The following is a 21,682-nucleotide window of genomic DNA, read 5'->3' on the forward strand; positions in this document are numbered from 1 at the left end:
CAAAAAAGCCAGGGATCTCCTGGAGAGAGTCCAGAGGAGGCTACAGAGACCGTTAAGGGCCTGGAGCATCTCCCCTGTGAGGAAAGGCTGAGTGAGCTGGGGCTGTTCAGCCTGGAGAGAAGAAGGGGATCTGATCAATGGGTATCAATATCTGAAGGGTGGGACCCAGGGGGACGTGGGCAGCCTCTTCTCAGTGTCTGTGGGGACAGGACAAGGGGCAATGGGCTCAAGTTGGAGCCCAGGGAGTTCCCCCCCAATGTGGGGAAGAACTTCTTCCCAGTGAGGATGAGGGAGCCCTGGGACAGGCTGCCCAGGGGGTGTGGAGTCTCCTTCTCTGGAGAGATTCCAGCCCCATCTGGACACCGACCTGTGCGCCCTGTCCTAGGGACCCTGCTTTGGCAGGGGGTTGGACCCCATGGCCTCTGGAGGTCCCTTCCAACCCCTACAGTTCTGTGAGTCTGTGAGACAGGATGGTAAAGAGGGTTAAGTGCAGGAGCTGAAAGTTGCTGACAGTGGTGACCTTATCTGGACTCCAAGTCTGCCACAACTTCAAGCATTTCACAAATACCCTCAATGTTCCTATGTGTAACCCTTATGTAAGGTGAAAAGCCACAAAACTAGTGCCTGTAGCTGTGACTAGACTTTGCAGTTCAACTGAACACAAACGTGCTGTGACAGCAGGACTGTCTGTCACACTAGAATTTGGTTGCTTAGGCTGAAATGAAAGAAGAACCAAACTGAAACTTTTCCCAAAGATGTTCTCAGGTTTTTGTTGGCTTTAAACTCTCTGTGATTGTTGTGACACAAATTCCTTACTGGTATCTCTTGAATTGTTCCACAGAGAGGTGCAATTCTCAGTGAGCCTGCTATTCAGGTGAGAAGGAAAGGGAAAGGCAAACAGATCTGGTCACTGGAAAAACTGGAGAATCGCCTGGTAGATATGAGGGATCTTTACCAGGAGTGGAAAGACTGTGAGGAAGACAACCAAGTAAGTAAAAATCTAGTCAAAAGAATTACATCCCTGCTTTTATGGGGGGGTTGGGGTTTAAGTAGATGTGAGGGAATGTTTTTGGAGGGTGGGATATGCAAAGAGGCAAGTTTTCCTAAGCCTCTGTGTTTCCTAGGGCTGAAGCAGATGTTCAGCATTCCATTAACCCTTATCTCATGACTTTGATGCTCTTTGGTATGCATACTTTGGTGACCAAATAAGAGTACAATAAGAAGCAGCAAGTAAACACGATGGGAGTTGGTGTTTGGGCTGGCTTGTCTAAACCTGAGGACACCAAAGAGAGCTCAGTAAGGACAGGTCTTCTGCTCTGTCCAAAGTAAAATTCAAGCTTCCGTTCCTCTTGTGATCTAACGTAGCCTCTTGCTTGAGTCTGTTTGCCTTTCTTCAGGCTGGTTGCACAGTGCTCTAAACTGTTTGATGGAAAGTTTGTTTTCCTTACATTGTTCTGGGTTTGATTGAAGGTGATGAGAGCATACTTCAGGCGAGCTGATCCCTTCTACGACGAGCAGGAAAACCACAGCCTTATCGGCGTAGCCAATGTGTTCCTTGAGTGCCTGTTCTATGATGTGAAGCTACAATATGCTGTTCCAATCATCAACCAGAAGGGAGAGGTCTGTCATTCTTCCATCCTCTGTCCTTACTCAACTGTTTAATTACAGCCCATGGATCTTACTAATGATACACAGTAGATATTTCCCAGTTTCACGTGCACAAATTTGCTAACAGTTCAAAATGATGCAAATCCCATAATACCTTACTAAAGACAGCTCTGAATTCCTGCATAGTGGTTGTGAAAGGAGAAAGCTTTGTGAGCACAAAGCAGCCCAAAATAAATCAGCCAAAATAAATACTTAGCGAGTCAAGATACCGCTCCACTGGCTGTCACTGACTCCATCAAGAATAAGTTCTTCAAGGGCAACTTCAAAGGCTGCCAGAGTGTACCAAGAAATGTTCTCTGTGCTCTGCATCACGTGCAGGCTGGTGTGAAGGTGAGATTGCAGCATGCTGTTCCCAAAGTCCCTTGAATGGGCGGTTTCTTTATGTTTTTACAACAAAAAGCTCTTTGAATCTTGCTCCAAAGCATTCTTCATCTGGTGCAATGAATGCACAGGGCAAAAGCAGTAGAAAGGAATAAACCATTGTCTGCTTGGAGCCTGGAAACAGCAGTAGTTGTAGCAATGTGAAAAGGGACAAACCTGTCACTGTCATTTGGCACACAAGTAATTCCCTCTCCTTTCTTATCCAGGTGTCAGGTCGTCTCCACGTTGAAGTTGTCCGAGTGAGTGGAGAGATAGATGACAGGTTGGTTGGAGGTGAGGATAGTCCTGACTATTCAAATGAAAACGACACTCAGGAGAGAAAACTTGTCTGCAGGGTGAGTTCCAGACATACCTCAACCTCTGAGCAACCTTCTCTCCTTCCATCCCAAGTCCTAAAATAAAGCAGTCTCTGGTACATTGCCTTCTGCATGCTAGAAAAAAGAGCAGATAATTTAGCTGCACTTCAGCAGTTGTATGTATTGAATTTAATACTTTTGCTGTTTGTTTTCATGGCCCTGTGTAATGTCCTGGCACCCAGCATGTGTCTTGAACTGCTGCTGTGTGGTCTTTTCTCATGATATTTTGTTTCTCAAGTGGCTGAAATATCATAGAATGATAGAATGGTCTGGATTGGAAGGGACTCCAAGGAGCACAGAGTTCCAACCCCCTGCCACAGGCAGGGACACCAACCTCCAGGCCTAGAGCTGCACAAGGTTGCCCAGGGCCCCAGCCAACCTGGCCTTGAACACCCCCAGGGACGGGGTACCCACCCCCTCTCTGGGCAGCCTATTCCAGCCCCTCACCACTCTCTCTGCAAAGAACTTACCCCCTGTATCTCCTCTTACCCTTCCCTCCTCCAGCTTCACTCCAGCCCCCTTGTCCTGCCAGTCTCTGCCCTTTAACAAGCCCATTCCCCTCCTGTTCCTCTGCTCCCTTCAGGGACGGGGAGGCTGCAGTGAGGTCCCCCCACAGCCTTCTCTTCTCCAGGCTGACCCAGCCCAGCTCCCTCAGCCTCTCTCCATGGGGAGCTGCTCCAGCCCTCTGAGCATCCCCGGGGCTCCTCTGACCCCTCTCCAACAGCCCCACATCTTCCTTGTGTTGGGGTCCCAGCTCTGGACACAGGACTCCAGCTGGGGAGGGCAGAGCAGAGAGGGACAATCCCCTCCCTGTCCCTGCTGCCACCCCTCTGCTGATGGAGCCCAGGATACCATTGGCCTTCCAATACAAGAGAACTGGATGGATTTTGTTCTTTGCAATTTCCATGCCTTTTTTTTTAAGACCTCAAGGTATTCATTAAAACACTATCTATGTGTCTTTGCATCCAGTTTTACTCCAGATGGTTAAATATAGTCTTGGAAGCTCTGTGCACTAAGGCTGGAGCTGCAATATCTAATTCCAAAGGAGTCACAAGATCTAATAAACCCCCATTGTTCCATGGATCACTCTCCCTCAGTATTTCTCTCTATAAATAGTTGATATTTTGGGAAATGCCCAGAGTTGTGTTTATTCTTAATAACAAAAAAGGAAATTAGCAGGAAGCATTTCTTGCAGTTCTGTGGTTTAGTAAAATGTAAGATAGGCCAAGCTACAGATAAGAGGGAGGCAAAAAGCACTGGAGGGAGTGGGACGCCAACTTTTCTGGCTTCTGGAGAATATAAACAATTTGGGGGCTGCTGTGCTGTTTTCCACTGTCTGTCCTGTCCCATCGAGCTCCATGTGCTTGCAGGTGGCATGGGGATAGCTGCAGGAAACATGTTCTCCTGACCATAGGAGTCTGACTCATCAGAACTTAATTTGATGGTTGGCAGATAGAGGTTTAATTAAAGAATACAGTTAGTATCCAGAATCAAAGAATGACAAGGTTGGAAGAGACCTTTAATCTCATCAAGTCCAACTGTCCCTGTCCTGTGCTGACCCAGATCTCTCAGCACCTCATCTCCCCCCTGTTAAACACCCCCAGGGGTGGGGACTGAGCCCCTCCCTGGGCAGCCTGTGCCACAGACCCACAACTCTGCCAGGGAAGAACTTTGCCCTCCCAGCTGAGCTGACCCTGCCCTGGGGCAGCTTGAGCCCATTGCCCCTTGTCCCATCTCCTGTCCTCTGGCTGAAGAGACCATCGCCCACCTCTCCACACCCTCCTTTAAGGTAGTTGTAGGTAGTAATATGATGTATGATGGCTTTATTTAGATTGGAAGGTGTGCTGAAAAAGAGGGGACAGGCTACTTTTGTATTGATGGGGTTGTATTTGTTACGTTTCCACCATCAAAAGAATAAGGACAAGTATCTTCAGGCAAGGATTTTGCAGGATAAGGGAGACATTTTTGTAGAAACATGGAATTTTTATTGTATTCCTCTTCACTTACAAACTTTTGGGGTATATTACCATGAAAAACTAAGCAAATGTTTTGGTATGTTTATAAAATTTGTACCTTTAGCTTTTACTGCCAAGAAATATGTACCTTGTGACATCTAGTGGTGATGTTCAGCTGGTGCACTGGCTCCCATGGCTATCAATGTAGAAATGCTTAGAGGTTTTTGGTTAGCCCCTTTCTTTTTTGGTTATCCTTTGCAGCAGAACAGCAAAACACCACTCTAACAGAAGGTATTTTTAATTCTACACCTAAAGAATTAACGCTTGTTCTTTGTTTCTCCTCTCCTAGATCAAAATCCTTCAGGCTACAGGGTTGCCACAGCACCTCTCCAACTTTGTGTTCTGCAAATATACGTTCTGGGATCAACTGGAACCAGTTAGTGTTGCGCCAGAGGTGGATCCTTCCCTATCCTCTGTCAGCAAGGAGCCACGGTGCATGGTTGTCTTCGATCACTGCAATGTAAGTATCTTATTTTCTATTTTATTAATGAATCTGGGGCTGCCCTGGGATCCCTGGCAGGGTTCAAGGCTAGCTTGGATGGGGCTTTGGGCACCCTGGGTTGGGGAGGGGCTGTCCCTGTCTATGGCAGGGGGTAGGACTAGATGGTTTTTGAGGTCCCTTCCCACCTAAACCAGTTGGGGATTCTGTGATTCAGAGAAACCACCATGCAGTGCATCAGAAGGCTTTAACAGGCAGGCAGAGCTTGTTTATGCTTTCTCAACACTTCTAGTTGTGTCTTTGCTCTCCTTATCATACTTCATGAGAATGAGACCCTAATCCCATTTTGAATAAGAACTCGAAACGCCTTTGGAGTCCCTGTAAGTTTGATGCTTCTGTGCTGGTGGCTTGTACAAACACCACAGAAGGTGAAGAATGTTCAAGAGTGGATTAACAAAGGAAATAAGTCTGTGATAGAATTTCCCTGTAGTAAAAATCATAGAATCACTGAATGCTTTTGGTTGGAAGGGACCTCAAATCCCATCCAGTTCCCACTCCCTGCCATGGGCAGGGACACCCTCACTAGACCAGCCTGACCAAAGCCCCATCCAACCTGGCCTTGAACACCTCCAGGGATGGGGCTTCCACAGCCTCTCTGGGCACCCTGTGCCAGGGCCTCCCCACCCTCAGAGTACAGAATTCCTTCCTCACATCTAACCTACCCCTGCCCTCTGTCAGCTTGAAGCCATCGCCCCTTGGCCTGTCCCTGCTCTCCCTGGTGACCAGTCCCTCTCCCACTTTCCTGTAGGACCCCTTGAAGGACTGGTAGGCCGCAATTAGGCCTCTCCAGAGCCTTCTCTTCCGTACCCTCTGTGGGCAACCCTTTCCAGTGCCTCACTAGCACTGCTGAGTGTGAATGGAAGAGTGCTTTCCATCTGAGTACATTTGATGGCCATATTTGAGCTGATCACTCTGATGTAGCAGAGAGAAATGTCCCAGTCTTGGGACATGATACTTTTTAGCCTGATGGAGATGTTGAAGCGAGCACGTGAATCTCAGAACAGACTATTTCTTCCTGTTGACTTTGGAGCAACTGAGCAGAAGGGTCTTTGATACAGATAGCTGAAGTCAGCTTAGATGAATCCCAGCCAATCACCCGAGTTCTCATCTTGTTATTTCCAATAGTTGTCATTACACTGAGCAATTTATTCCACTTAGCATTTGTAAAACACATATAATGCCTTCTGATGAGTTTTGATTTTCTGCTGAACATGAGAACATATAATTTTTATGGGGTTTTTTTGAACCACTGGATGAAGACTTGGAACAGCAGGCGATCATTTTTCAGCTCATTATAGACTTTAATCTTCAGCAAATCACATATCTTTGCCTTGCCTCCTGATCTTCCCAACTGAGGTGACAGTTCTTCCTGTGTTGTGTTTTGGGGACTAGGTGGCTTTGCTACATGATTCTGTTAAAGTCAAGACAGTAAATCTCTAAGCCTAAATCACTGCATAGTCACAGTCATCAACCAGTTTGTCACTTACACACAGGAAATGTCTGTAAATATATCTGAAGACTTCATGGAGCATCTTTATGATGGTGCTTTGGCCATTGAAGTATATGGGCATAAGCAGAGTGGTGACCGCAAGAATCCAGCCCTGTGGGATTTGGGAATAATTCAAGCCAAAACACGGAGCCTTCGTGACAGGTAACTATGGAAGACAGACCCTTGGGTTTGAATTTTGGAAGTCATCGACTGAGATGCCTGATTTTTAAAGAGGTTTGGGATAAGTAGTCAAATTTTGAATTGAAGAGAGCTGAATGTGTGTTTGAGGCTATGTCAGTTTGGTTATAAATAGACCCTCTCTGATGAGGGATGTGCCTGTGTGAACTGCTTGAAGTTCAACAAGGACAAGGTCCTGCACATGGGTCAGTGCACTCCCAAGCACAACGATGGGCTGGGTGGAGAATTGATAGAGAGAATGCTGAGGAGAATCACAGAACTGTAGGGGACCTCAAGAGATCATTGAGGGTAACCCCTAAGGACTTGAAGAAGGACTTGGCAGTCCTTAGGGGTGAGAAGTTCCATGTGAGCTGGCAGTGTGTGCTGGCAGCCCCAAAAGCCCCCAGTGTTCTGGGCTGCATCCCCAGCAGTGGGGCCAGCAGGGGGGATTCTGACCCTCTGCTCTGGGCAGACCCTCACCCCCCACAATAATGGAGGACAAGGAGGACACAGAGCTGTGGGAGCCAGTCCTGAGGAGGCCATGGAGATCATGCGAGGGCTGGAGCCCCTCTGCTCTGGATCCAGACTGGGAGAGCTGGGCTGGCTCAGCCCGGAGAAGAGAAGGCTGCTGCTGGGGAGAGCTCCCAGCCCCTTCCCGTCCCTGGAGAGGCTCCAGGAGAGCTGGAGAGGGGCTGGTGCCCAGGGCAGGGCGGGCCAGGCCCAGGGGAACAGCCTTCAGCTGCAGGAGGGCAGCTGGAGAGAGGCTGGGAGGCAGAAATCCTTCCTGGGGAGGGGGAGGCCCTGGCACAGGGTGCCCAGAGAAGCTGGGGCTGTCCCTGTATCCCTGGCAGTGTTCAAGACCAGGTCGGATAGGGCTTGGAGCACCCTGGGCTGGGGAGGTGTCCCTGTCCATGGCAGGTGATGGGACTAGATGGGTTTTGAGGTCCCTTCCCTCTCAAACCAGTTGGATTCTGTGATTCAGAGAAACCACTGTGCAGTGCATCAGAAGGCTTTAACAAGGTGAAAGGAGAAATGCCCATCTCTTTCAAATTAAAAGCAGCAAAACTTGAAAGACATGGAAGTGGCAAACTGAAATGTGTGAGTGCTGCAGCACAAAAGAGGGGGCTGATTAGTTCCCTTGGTATTGTTACACTGGTCTGCACCAGAAAGAGCTATCAAGTCTAAATCATCACGATGCTGCTGCTAGAGTCATTCAAGGCCTGACTACTTTCTTGGCCATGAAATGTCATCACTGTAATGCTTCCATTGGAAGAGCTGCATTGCTAATTATTTCCCTTAGAGTTAATATGTAACAGGATGGTAATTTTGACTGTAGGGGTTTGCTTTTTTGCTGGTGGCTGATGTCCCCAAAATGAGCTTAGTAGCATTTGTTTAAGTGTAAGTTGTTTTGCCTCTCCTATTAGAAGGCAGCTCTGAACCTTAATTTGTTGGCAGTTATTCCTCTTTTTTACTCCCAGCCTAAGCTGGTGTTGAGCATGGTGAGTATTAAGTTGTAGAGAGAGAAGTTTAAAAGAGAAGTCAGGAAAATATGGCAAAGAGGACATGGAGAGAGACTATGCTATATAAAGTAGTGAGTTATGTTTGGTAGCTGAATAGGAACTACCTTTGTCCTTTTTACTACAGAAGTGGCTGTTTCTTATTTAGAATCATAGAATGTGTTGGGTTGGAAGGGACCTTTAGAGACCATCTAGTCCCAACACCCCTGCAGAGGGCAGGGATATCTTCACCAGGCTGTTCAGAGCCCCCACCAAGCCTCACCTTGATTGTCCCCAGAGATGGGGCCTCCACCACCTCTCTGGGCAACTTGGGCCAATGACCCACCACCCTCAGAGGGAAGAACTTTTTCCTGACACCCACCCTAAATCTCCCCTTTTCTAGTTTAACCCATCCCCCCTCGTCCCATCACTCCATACCCTGGGAACAGTTCTTCCCCAGCTTCCTACAGGCATTTCTCAGGGACTGGAAGGGGCTCTAAGGTCCCCTGGAGCCTTCTCTTCTCCGGGCTGAGCCAGCCCAGCTCTCCCAGCCTGGCTTCACAGCAGAGCTGCTTCAGCCCTTGGATCATTTTTGTGGCCTCCTCTGAACATCCTCCAAGAGCTCCATGTCCTTCTTGTGCTGAGGGCTCCAGAGCTGGACCCAGCACTGCAGGTGAGGTCTCCCCAGAGCAGAGCAGAGGGGCAGAATCCCCTCTCTCATCTGCTGCCCACACTGCTGGGGATGCAGCCCAGGATGGGGTTGGCCTTGTGGGCTGCAGATGCACATTGGTGGCTCATATCCAGCTTCTCATCCACGGGTACCTCCAAGTCCTTTCCTTCAGGGCTGCTTTCCAGCCCATCATCTCCTGCCCTGTGTGGATAACAGGGGTTGTCCCAACCCAGGTACAGGCTCTTGGAAGAACTGGAAAGAAGGCAGCAGTATCATAAAGTTCAGGAAAATGCCCTAAATCTCAAAGGCTTGTGAGACAACATCATATTTCATTCTCCTGTCTTCTGTATGAATCTGGATTGCAGTGACAAAACTGGGCTTCTCTAGTGGAAGAGCCCAGAGCTAAAATGTTAGAACAGAGTGGAATTGGGGATTTTGTGGTGGAATCAAGGCTTATTGGTGATGTTTGACTAAAATAGTTGCCAGTAAAATCTATAAGCACTGCACTACTAGTAACCCAATGTACTCACCAAGTGCACCAGTCAAAGTGTTCCTTTGCTTCTTCAATCTGCAGTCTGAGCTAATGCTTTGGCAGTGGGGGTTCTTTTGCTTTGGGAGGGGAAAATTGCAACAAGCAAAAGAGTATTTGCCATGTTTTACAGGTGGAGTGAAGTAACCCGAAAAGTTGAGCTCTGGGTTCAAATTCTGGAGCTGAATGAGAACGGGGAATACTGCCCAGTTGAGGTGACTCCTGCCAAGGATGTCTGCACAGGAGGCATCTTCCAGCTCAGACAGGTAAAGGTGGCACCTACAGGACTTCAGTGAAGAGCCTGTGGAAAGCTAAGAAGCTTCTGGTTTGAATGCTAAAGGGATGGCAGCCAAGGAACTGTCAAGCTTAGACATAAAATATGATACTCTGTAAATCAGACAAAAGCTGGGCCCCTCTGTGTTGTGTGAAGCTGCCAGCATGCTGGAGCTTGGGTGTAAAGGTGATCAAAGGCTTACCTGTAATCTCCATGCTAGGTCCTGCTCCCAGTTCTCTGGCAGCCCCTTGCTAGGAAAGGACACCAGGCTGGACTGAAGTTAATTATTTTTTAAAGAGGTCCAGAGCTCCCCTTTATTTGAGCCTTCCAGCCAACAACTCTTTGTTCTTGGAATTCTACAGGCATTACATTGTTAATGCTTAACTGAGTAGTTAACTATTAGTTAGTAGTTAACTCAGTAGTTAACTGAGTAGTGATAAGCTGTTGCTTAGACAACACCAGGAATCAGTGAAATTACCCACAGGTTGCCCTTCAGAACTCCCCAGCTCCTTTGATTTATTGAATTTTTTAAGATATATTTATTCTCCCCTCCTGGATTTCACTAAAGAGCAGTCACTTTGCTGCACCCAGTAGCACTGGTGGGTAAGAATTTTCAGGCAAGGAGACCAGGCTCAGGAAAAATGCACTGAAATTCCAGTAGTTCACCAAATAAGGCTATTTCCTCTCTTGGGATGAGATCTTATTTTTCCCTCTTGAAAAGTATTACAAATAAAATCCTGTGTTTTGAAAACCCTTCCAGGAAAATATAGGCTGTATGCTGAATTTTATTATTTTCTTTGTTCCCTGTAAATATATAAACCCTGAAAACATAAATCCTTGCACCATAAGAGGTGTTTCTTAAGCACTGGGCCATTGCAGCTGCAGAAGTCACCACTTAGTTCTTCTCAAAACAGAAATACAACGTTGCTTGCAAACAACTAACCAGTAGAGGTCTCGCTGTCATTAAAATTTCAGCATTTTCTATTCTGGGTTTTCTTTTCCAAAGCATTTCAAATGTTTTCTCTTGGGCAGGGGCAATCCAGACGAATTCAGGTTGAAGTGAGATCTGTTCAGGAATCTGGGACCTTGCCATTGATGGAGGAATCAATATTATCTGTTGGCATTGGCTGTGTTCAAATAAAACATGCCAAGGCACAAAAAGTACCTGAAAATTATCAGGTAAGTTTCTGAATGCTTCCTGGCAACCACAGCTGGTTCCAAGATGTTATTCCCATTGTGCTCAGCTCTGGTGAGGCCACACCTCAAGTGCTGGGTCCAGTTTTGGGCCTCTCACTACTGGAAGGATATTGAGATGCTGGAGTGTGTCCAGAGAAGGGCAATGAAGCTGGTGAAGGGTCTGAAGAACAAGTTCTATGAGGAACAGCTGAGGGAGCTGGGGATTTTTAGCTTTGAGAAAAGGAGGCTGAGGGGAGACCTCATTGTGCTCTACAGCTACCTGCAAGGAGGGTGTGGAGAGGTGAGGGTCTGTCTCTCCTCTAAGGTAGGAAGTGATAGGATGAGGGGAAATGGTTTCATATTGCCCCAGGGGAGACTTAGGTTGGATATCAGGAAGAATTTCTGTACTGGAAGGGTTGTCAGGTGTTGGAACAGGCTGCCCAGGGAGGTGGTGGAGTCACCATCCCTGGAGGTGTTTAAAAGGCGTGTGGATGAAGTGTTTAAGGACATGATCTAGAGGTGGGCTGGGCAGGGTCAGGCTGTGATTTGACTCAGTGATCTTAAAGGACTCTTCCAACCCAGCTGATTCTATGATTCTAAAAAATTAAACTGATGTCTCAAGTTTCTTGTGGTTGGAGGCAACTCCATTCGCTTCAAGTTTTGGTTTGGTTTTTTTTGCACCTACTCCTTGAATATATAAAGCAACATCAAGAATTATCAGAATTGCTTTGGTGGCTTTAGGGTTTATTCAGGATAGTTTAAATCTAAACCTCAGCCTTTCACAAAGCGTTGTGGATGCTCTTCCTCTAAATCAAAAATCATGTTCTATGGCAAAACCAACATTTGTAAGACTATCTTCCGTGTCTCTTGGAGTTTGGTTTCTTTCTTTCCTCTCCTTAAAAGCAGCACAGTCTCAACACCCCATTCAAAGAAGGAAAGAAAATGCCAGTTTCCTAAAATGCATTAGGAGTTTGTCCAGTGGAATTTACTTCCAATATTAAATATGGCAGCAATTTTAAGTACATATGCAAATTAAAATAAATCATTGGAACATGTGTTCAAATAGCATTGAGTTACAAATACTAGAATTACACCAGACAGTTGTTGACCTGTAGTTTATGCTGGCCAGCTGTTTACCAACCTCAGAAGCACTGGATCTGCAAGGAACGTGGATCTGGTTTTGGGGGATTGTCTTTGAGTTGCTTCTGGCAGTTCCTAGGGCTGTTTGACTTTTTCCTCCTACAGCTATATTAGAATTCAGTCACTCCTCTGAGTAACCAGCAAGGAAGTCACACGACTTGCTTGATTAGCTGCCCTGCTTGAGACAAGGCCAACTAAAAGTCAAGTAATTCTTGGGACATCTCCAAGCTTTTCATAACGTCTGCGCTGTCGACAGAGTATGAGTCAATATGTGTCCCCTCCCCTTTTTTAGCTTAATCTGTATTGGTTTTCCTGTTGTGAGTCTGAAGTACTTGGGCTTTTTTCTTGTCTCCTCACCTTGACAATCCCTTGCCCCTCACATATCAGGAGCATAAACTGGGGAATTATTCCCACCTCTGCAGAGATCTCACTTTTCAGCAGCGTCCTGAGCGGATTATTGCTTTTATTCCCTGTTATACTTCTGCTGCATGCTCTGCCTGAGGCTTTCTACCAGCCTTTCCATCACATCAGTCCCCAATACCCCATCCTATAAAGCAAGTAAACAGTTGTTTCTCTCCTAAATGGAGCAAGTTTCTTGAAGAGCTTCACCTCTCCTGAGACAGAACGATTGAATCCTGCAAATTTTCCTTGAAAGCTATTACACACCCACAACATACACATACCCCCTTTAGCCTCTTTCATATAGGGACACATCCCAAGTGAGCATCCTGTCTGTCTCACCCCGCTTCTTCCCCAGTCGAATGTCTGACCCGTTGACTGTGGTTGGCTACAAGGATGATTAAGGGCCTGGAGCATCTCCCCTGTGAGGAAAGGCTGAGGGAGCTGGGGCTGTTCAGCCTAGAGAAAAGAAGACTAAGGGGGGACCTTATTAATGTTTATAAATATCTTAAGTATGGGATGCAGGGGGAAATGGCCAGCCCATTTTCAGTGCTCTGTGGGGACAGGACAAGGGGCAATGGCTGCAAGTTGGAGCATAGGAAGTTCCACACCAACATGGGGAAGAACTTTTCCCCAGTGAGGGTGAGGGAGCCCTGGGACAGGCTGCCCAGGGAGGTGGGGAGTCTCCTTCTCTGGAGATACTCCAGACCCCTCTGGAGACCTATCTGAGCAATATGAGCTGGGGAGCTGTTTTGGCAGGGGGGTTGGACCCGATGATCTCTCGAGGTCCCTTCTAACCCCTGTCATTCTGTGATTCTGTGACCAGGTTTAACTGTATCCAACAGAGCTGGCAATCCACAAAATAATAGGTTCTTTTGAGAAGAAAGGCTTAAGCTCCACTTAGAGAGAGAGACTAGTGAGTTGTGTGACACTGATAACCCACGTGGGAAAGGGCTATTGAAAACCAGGTTTTATTAGTCCTACTGCTTACAATAGCCTTCTAACTTGAGCACCTGGATCTTTAGTTCCCTTATTAGTACGTCCCCATCTCAAGTAAATCAGTGTTTATGGGATGTGAAAGGCTTTCTAAAGACCTTGAGCTAAGAAAATGCCCCCTCTGTGTATGGCTTTTTTATTTTAGTTTAAATAAGATTTTGCTTTCATTATTGAGATACAAGAATAGATTCCAGTGGCTTGTTATTACTGAAATAGGTAAGTAATAACTTGGTGAGGACTGGAGTCCTTGTTGCAGTGGCAGTCCTGCCTATGCCTGTTGCAAGTGGCTCTGCTTGCAATGAGTGTTGGGAATGAAAGGTGGTGTTTCATCTCCTATCAGAAGATAACAGAAATCAAAGGTTGAAGATGTACATAGCAAATCCCTGTGTGGCAGGGTTCATGAAATCATAGAATGTGTAAGATTGGATGAGAAACTGGACAAGTTTCTCATTCACGAATCCTTCCAAGTCCATTTCCTCAAGTCTGCTCTCCAGCCCATCATCTCCTGACCTGTTTGGATAACGGGAATCATCCCGACCCAGGTGCAGGACCCTGCACTTGGCTTTGTTGAACCTCATGAGGTTCCCCTGGGCTCCCTTCTCCAGTCTTTCCAGGTCCATCTGGATGGCATCCCATCCCTCCAGCACATTGACCTCTCCACTCAACTTGGTGTCATCAGCAAATTTGCTAAAGGTGCACTCAATCCCACTGTCAACATCATTAAGAAAGGTATTAAACAGCAAGTTAGGAGAATTAAACAGCAGTTACTCTAATTCCCTAACAATTGGCTTAGATGTTTACAATTTTTCTCCTCTAAATGAGTTTTAATTCAGTGATCATACCATTGCTAAGCTCAGACTTCTGTTTAAAACTGCTAATGTTGTTAAACTACTTACACCTTTTGCATTCAGTGTGTTTCCTGCTATCAGCAAAATTTAATGGCATGGTCTTGTGTTTTGCTCTAGGAAGAAGAGGATGAAATGGACAGCTATCAGGTAAGAACTTTGAATTGCCTCATTTGACAAACTCAGGCATTTTCAGATTAAAATGTGTAGTTTCGAATTTAAACATCAGGAGACGGTTTGCAGGCAGCGTAGGGCTGACAGTTGGACTTGATGGTCTTAAAGGTCTTTTCCAACCTTGATTTTATGATTGTATGTTAGAGGAGGATCAGTATTTTCTATTTGCTGTACTGGTTGGATCTACAGAGATCCTGTCTTCTAAAATGACTAAAAGCTTAAGAATTGCATGGATTGTTACAATACAAAGCTGTACAATGCATTAGAGAGGTGGAAGGGAAAGAAGAAGGTACCTTAATATGTATTTCCAAAACAAGATCCAGTTGCTTTTTGGTTTTGGCATTTTGGGTGAAGGAGTCTTCCTTCTTGACAGACTGTGGTGAGATTGAAAATCTCCTCATTAAAAGCAAGACTAGGCGTGGTGGTGTTGAAAGATGAAGACTCCATGAATGTTTTGTGTAGGAGTGCTGGAGTGTACAGCAGTAGGAATCAACCCCTGGGCAAGCATGGAAGATTCTGTTCCTGGAGCCCTAAGACATCAGTGATAAAACTATTGAAATCTGCAGTCTGGGTTTTTGTATCTAATGGGAGCCTTAAGGGGGATCTATGTACAATATGTTGTACAATATCTGTGGTAGACTTTTCACCTTCTTGTGACGAATTTTAACAAAAATGCATCATCGTTGTGATGGATCTCAGCTTTGTGTAATGTGAGCAACCAAGTATTTAGGTTTATATATTTCTTATAATCAGATGTTGAGTGAATTGGAACTGCCTTTGCCATTAAAGAGCCTTGGCAGAAGGCATATGCTGTGTGATTTAGTCTGGGTGATCCTGCTCTGGCGGGGGGTTGGACTGGATGACCTTTTGAGGTCCCTTCCAACTCCTAACATTTTGGGATTCTGTGATCCCAGAGCTGATAGCTCATCTTTGTGGCACCTAACATGCTGCTTGTTAGAATATCAGTCATCATATCTGAGTATTTCTACTCCAGAGGCAAACAAACTGAATGTTCTCAATGATAGCAAAGGGTTTTTTTGAAGGACATGAGCACTTAAGGATAAAAATATTTTGAAAGACTCAGTTACAAACTAGTGACTGTGGCATGTTGTGGGACTGGGATGGATTTCTACTATGAAGCTGCTAAAACTCTGAGTGTGAATGGTGAGTCATGAATACGGGTTTCCAGCTTTGCCACAAAGTCGTAGAGTTAGTTTGAGACTAGTTTGGGGACAAAGATGATGTATAAACTGAAGCTTGTTCAGGTGGGTAGTACAGAATAACACCTAGAGAAAATGAGAGACCTCAGGCTGGCAAACAAACATACTTCAAATAAGCTGTGGAAATTCAAGGGTTTGGACCTGTGAAGAAAGGCTAGGAGAACTGGGGTTGGTAATCCCTGAGGAGGAGAAGAGGCTCTGGCTGGATCTTGTCTATGTAAATGGGAAGGAGTAAAGAAGTCAGAGCTGGGCTCTTCTCAGTGGTATCTAGTGAAAAGACAGGAGCCAAGGAGTCTTTGCTTCTGCATAACCACCAGCTGTGACGGTGGAACAGGTTGCCCAGAGACGTTGTGGACCTTCAATCCATGAAAAGCCCTGAGCAAGCTGCTGTAGTTGACATTGCTTTGAGCACAGGGTGGAGTTGGACTAGACAGTCTCCAGAGGTTACTTCCAACCTCAGCTATTCTGTGTTTCTGTTGTCCTGTGCAGAAGAAAGTAATAGAGAAGAACAAAGTGATTTCTTGGGGTTCTACACAGTCTTCCTGATCTGCTTCTTGGGTACAGGATGAGTAGAAGCATTGAGGAGATGTATAAGCCACAAATAGGAAACGTTGGTTTTCCTGGGTCGATATTTAACATGACTTCTTTCCTCTCTCCAGGACAGGGATTTGGAGAGGCTCCGTCGGAAATGGCTGTGTGCCTTAACGAAGCGGCAGGAGTATCTGGATCAGCAATTGCAAAAACTGGTTGGGAAGCCTGGTAAGCAAACTGCTATTAAAGGTAACAGTGGCAGTAGGTTGAGAGAGACACACACACATGCTTTTTATATTAATATATTGTGAAGTTTAGAAAAGTTAATGTAAGCATAGAATGTGTTGGGTTGGAAGGAACCTTCAAAGGCCATCTAGTCCCACCCTGCAGTGAGCAGGGACATCTTCACCAGATCAGGACACTCAGAGCCCCATCCAGCCTGACCTTGAATGTCTCCAGGGATGGGGCCTCCACCACCTCTCTGGGCAACCTGCGCTAGTGATCCATCACCCTCAGAGGGAAGAATTTTTTCCCCAATATCCAACCTACATCTTCCCTTTTCTAGTTTAAACCATCCCCCCTCGTCCCATCGCTCCATGCCCTGGGGAACAGTTCTTCCCCAGCTTTCCTACAGGCACCTTTCAGGGCCTGGAAGAGGCTAAAAGGTCCCCTTGGAGCCTTCTCTTCTCCAGTCTGAACCAGCCCAACCTTCAGCCTCTCACAGGAGAGCTGCTCCAGCCCTTGGATCATTTTTGTGGCCTCCTCTGGCCCCTCTCCAACAGGTCCATGTCCTTCTTGTGCTGAGGACTCCAGAGCTGGACCCAGCACTGCAGGTGAGGTCTCCCCAGAGCAGAGGGGCAGAATCCTCTCTCTCGATCTGCTGGCCACTAATAAAGAGTTGACTCTCTGAACTCACTAGTAATCAGCTTTCAGTGAACCTGAAGTTAGAGAAGCCTGGAGAAAGTCGTTTGTTGCTCTTGTACACTGCATGTTTCTTCCTTGTGTGGAATTTCTGAGCAGAGCAGGGTTTATTCTGTTATGGGTGGTATGAGATCTTTGATACAGGGGGATAAAAGCCTCCAGTAAGAAATGCTCTCTGCTGTCCTGACCTGACATCCTCCTTCTCCAGATAAAACAGAAGATGATGCAGACCGGGAGGCACAGCTTTTAGAGATGAGGTTAACACTCACGGAAGAAAGGAACGCAGTCATGGTTCCTTCTGCTGGCAGTGGCATCCCTGGAGCTCCAGCAGAGTGGTATGGACATACATTGCCATGTGCAACAACAAATGTAAAGATGATGCATGGCCTGGCCCTGGCTTGGATTGGTGCCACTTTTTGCTTTCCTTAATCTGGCCTCTGGGCACCCTATGAGCAAAGTTGTTAAAATTAGGCCTCTTGCCTAAATTATTTGATTAGGCTGTGTATCTGAAATCCAGCAATGCTATTTAGTAAACGATACCCTTATTGATCTGAGTGTAATTATGACCTTCTAAAAACCCAGAATCGATATTTATTACCACTGCATTTACCATTTAAAAAAATTAGCTGATATGTTAATCACCTAGTTCATTCGCTTAAAAGGCTGCTCTGTCATAATGAAACTGCATCTAGGGGAGCATTTTGTTGGGCTCCTGGTTTGAATACAAAGTCTGTTTAGTCAGCAAGTGTTTTCATACTGTTTTCTAAACATTAAAAGTAATAAACGGCGCCAGGCTGAGGTCGCCGTCGTGTAGCAGCTGTGAGTAACTACTCCGGATAAGGAAACAAAGTGTTTCTCTCCAAACCTCTTCTCTTCAGTTGCTTTTAACTTTCTGAAACCTTGTTCCTGAGCCGACCTCTGACAGTATTTATTGATGAAATTGGGTGTCATGGAGTTTTAAGGTGAAGTTTAAAGTTAAAGCTAGTAGTTCTGAGGTGTAAAGATGGCAAATGCTTGTTGGTAACAACATCAGCTTCCCCATCAAAGTGTTTGACTAGGTTTGAAAAAAGCCAAGCTGCAGGAAATGTGTTTGAGGGAGAATCTGTTTTGCACTAGAGGACATGTTCAGTATGATTCAAGCACCATATATGTTGCAAAAGACTCCAGCCTGCTCTTGTTCACCACAGAATTCATCAAATCCAACATTGTTGTGAGATGCTACAGCGTTTCTCACAGCTAAGGTTGCAACAAGGAGTCTCTTGTGCTTCGTATTGCATGAGTAGCACCTTATGAATGTTGTGTCGTTTAGATGGAATGGTCTGGGTTGGAAGGGACCCCAGGGATCACAGAGGTCCAACCCTGTGATGTGTAGGGCCACCAGCCTACAGACCTGGAGCTACACAAGGTTGCCCAGGGTCCCATCCAACCTGGCCTTGAACACCCCCAGGGATGGGGCACCCACTCCCTCTCTGAGGAGCCTGTTCCAGCCCCTCACTACTCTCTCTGTAAAAAACTTCACCCTAATACCTAATCTAAACCTTCCTTCCTTCAGCTTTAATCCATTCCCCCTTGTCCTGCCATTATCTACCCTTTTCAAAAGTTGATTCCCCTAGGGGGAGAAAACATTTCTGAAAACAGAGATGAAAGGCTATAATAATTGTAAGAGAGTTGGTATAAAAGAGATACCAGTTCAGTTGAGTGTCTCTGGATCTGCAACAGTAAATTAACATTGTATCGATGGCCACGGTTATCTGTGGTCTGGCTTAGAACTGCAGTAACACTCTGCAGGTGTGTATCACAAGGTACTTGTGCTGGGTAAACCTGTGTTACTTTAAATGTCACCATTGTCCCTGTGTTACATTTTTAGGACCCCAGTGCCTGGTATGGAAACTCACATTCCTGTTATTTTCCTTGACTTGAATGGTAAGTTGGTTCTTGAAATGCTGGAGTATTTTCACAGAATCACAGGGCTGGAAAAGACCTTTAAACTCCTGGAGTCCAACCATCCCTGTCCTGTGCTGACCCAGATCTCTCAGCACCTCATCTCCCCCCTGTTAAACACCCCCAGGGCTGGGGACTCAGCCCCCTCCCTGGGCAGCCTGTGCCACAGCCCCACAACTCTGCCAGGGAAGAACTTTGCCCTCCCAGCTGAGCTGACCCTGCCCTGGGGCAGCTTGAGCCCATTGCCCCTTGTCCCATCTCCTGGCCCCTGGCTGAACAGACCACCTCTCTATAACCTCCTTTCAGGTAGTTGTAGATGGTGATAAGGTCGCCCCTCAGCCTCCTCTTCTCCAGGCTCAACACCCCCAGCTCCCTCAGCCACTCCTCAGATGATTTGCCCTCCAGCCTCTTCCCCAGCCTGGTTGTCCTTCTCTGGACTCCATGGACCATGACGTGATAAGCCCAAGTGCACTCCACAGACTGTGATTGGGTTTCTTTAAGCAATATCTGCATCTAAATCCAAGGTCCAGTTCAAACAATATGTTTGTCAACTACTTCTACCAAAGATGTGCAGCTGTAGCCCAGAAAGCAGCAACCCCAAAGTAGTCCCAAGGAGCCCAGTGGTGCCCTGTCAGTTGGACAAATCCTTGTTGAGATGTTAGAAGAGGGTTAATGCTTGGATTTAGAAGCATCAGGTGAGAGTGGGGAGGTGGCATGTTGCCCGTGTCAAGGAGGTCTTTGCTGCAATGCTGTTTACATTTATGGTTTGTTCACCTCAAAGCACAGTGATATATCAGGTGGCTTCAGAGAGGAGCTAGTTAATAATTCATTCATGGTCAGGGAGTCAGAACAGGTTGAGCTTCTTCTAAAAACCCACATTTTTTTAAAAATCTTTATCTAAAAGCATTTTTTACTTGTACAACCAGCAGCTTATCCTTGTTCTTTTCAACCCCACCACCACCTGGCTAACACCCACCAAGCAGTGCACTTAGTATGAATGAGGACAGCTGCAAATACACCTGTGGGCAAGGAAAGAGGAGATTCCCACAGGGTGGAGGACCAGATAAGGCAGCTTGAGTCTGTGTGCCCACATCTTTGTGCACTTTCTGTATAGAAAGGGGATTCTTTCTGAAGTAGAACATATCAGAGGAGCTTTTCTTATGTAGGTGGAGTTTTGAGTAGCCAAGCTGGCCCTTTGTGATGCAAATGTAAATTCCAGACTCCTGGGAATGTTTGTGTCTCCTCACCTTCTGCATTCTTTTGTTTCTAGCTGATGACTTCAGTTCCCAAGATAACCTTGATGACCCAGAAGCTGGTGGGTGGGATGCTACTCTTGTTGCAGAAGAGGAGGAGGAATTCTTCGAACTGCAGATTGTGAAGCATCACGATAGTGAGGTGAGCAGAGATACAGACAGCTCTGGTTAAGATTAATTAATTGTTCTCTTAATGTATTCAGATGTGAAACAATACATCAGAGATGGCACAGAAATGATGCACCACTTGTTTCTTGTATGACTGACTTCATGTTTTTGAGGAACATTTGCTAGCAGTGGATTGGATTGAATAATGAATTGAAAAATAGTCAGACTCAAAGATCATAGAATCACAGACTGGTCTGGGTTGGAAGGGACCCCAAGGGTCACAGAATTCCAACCCCCATGCCGCAGGCAGGGCCACCAACCTCCAGGCCTGGATCTACACGAGGTTGCCCAGGGTCCCATTCAACCTGGTCTTGAACACCCCCAGGGATGGGGCACTCACCCCCTCTCTGGGCAGCCCCTTCCAGCCCCTCACCACTCTCTCTGGAAAAAACTTCCTCCTAATATCCAATTTAAATGTTCTTTCCTTCAGCTTTAATCCATTCCCCATTGTCCTGCCATTATCTACCCTTTTAAAAAGTTGATTCCCCTCCTGTTCCTCTGCTTCCTTCAGGTACTGGAAGGCTGCAGTGAGGTCCCCCCAAAGCCTTCTCTTCTCCAGGCTGAACCAGCCCAGCTCCCTCAGCTTCTCTCCGTAGGGGAGCTGCTCCAGCCCTTTCATCATCTTCGTGGCTCCTCTGACCCCTCTCCAACAGTCCCAAGTCTTTCTTGTATTGCAGGCCCCAGCTCTGGACACAGGACTCTTAGGCTAAATGGTCCTGTGGTTCTCTGTGTTTTGTAATTTATTTGCAGTGATCCTGGATATTCCAAGGTGGTTGGTGGGGTTGTTTTTGAGAGGAAATGTTCCAGAGTTGGCATTTTTTATCTCAGTGCCTTTATTTGACAAACTAAGCTTGATTTTTTTAAATGGCCTCTCTTAAAGTGCAGGAATTTTTCTTCGTAGGGAGCGAAATGGAGAAGCCGACTCTCAAAATTTATGTATTATGTATTTTTCTTAATTATGCTTAATTAATTACAGTTAATTATACACCTAATTATGCTTATTAGAGGATACATTATTATTTTTTTTTTCCTTTGCAGGTGAAAGCAGAAGCCTCCTGGGATTCCACAGTCCACGACTGTATCCAGCTCAGTAAAGGAACAGCAACAGATGAAAGAGTTTACCTTATTGTGAGAGCCACGGTCCAGCTCAGCCATCCCGCGGAAATGCAGCTGGTGTTACGCAAGCGCATTTGCGTGAGCGTGTATGGCAGACAGGTAGAGCCTTCCTAATCCCTCTGTGCAGTGGTTATCACAGCTTGAGGAAGGGGAGGCTGTGATTTGTGCAGTAGGCTGATGAGACAACTCTGATTTCCTTGTGTCTGCCTTCACCTCTGCCTGCGTGGAAGCATCTTATGGATGGCGCG

At 46.3% G+C, this 21,682-nt stretch overlaps 1 protein-coding gene across 1 annotated transcript in view; it reads left to right on the forward strand.

Moving 5' to 3' along the window:
- Window positions 1–21,682, forward strand: part of KIF13B (kinesin family member 13B) — a gene marked incomplete at its 5' end in the record, with an annotated part of 153,814 nt that overhangs the window by 96,389 nt on the left and 35,743 nt on the right. Inside the window, 13 exons of the mRNA XM_084261969.1 lie at window positions 842–988; window positions 1,471–1,620; window positions 2,256–2,384; window positions 4,710–4,880; window positions 6,413–6,570; window positions 9,414–9,546; window positions 10,587–10,733; window positions 14,231–14,260; window positions 16,164–16,263; window positions 17,165–17,291; window positions 18,824–18,879; window positions 20,168–20,292; window positions 21,357–21,533. Coding sequence (XP_084118095.1) covers window positions 842–988; window positions 1,471–1,620; window positions 2,256–2,384; window positions 4,710–4,880; window positions 6,413–6,570; window positions 9,414–9,546; window positions 10,587–10,733; window positions 14,231–14,260; window positions 16,164–16,263; window positions 17,165–17,291; window positions 18,824–18,879; window positions 20,168–20,292; window positions 21,357–21,533 — 1,650 coding nt within the window. The remainder of the gene's footprint in view (window positions 1–841; window positions 989–1,470; window positions 1,621–2,255; window positions 2,385–4,709; window positions 4,881–6,412; window positions 6,571–9,413; window positions 9,547–10,586; window positions 10,734–14,230; window positions 14,261–16,163; window positions 16,264–17,164; window positions 17,292–18,823; window positions 18,880–20,167; window positions 20,293–21,356; window positions 21,534–21,682) is intronic.

The sequence above is a fragment of the Gallinula chloropus genome (genome assembly GCF_964237585.1).
Source record: "Gallinula chloropus genome assembly, chromosome: 3".
In the NCBI taxonomy this organism is placed as follows: domain Eukaryota; kingdom Metazoa; phylum Chordata; class Aves; order Gruiformes; family Rallidae; genus Gallinula; species Gallinula chloropus.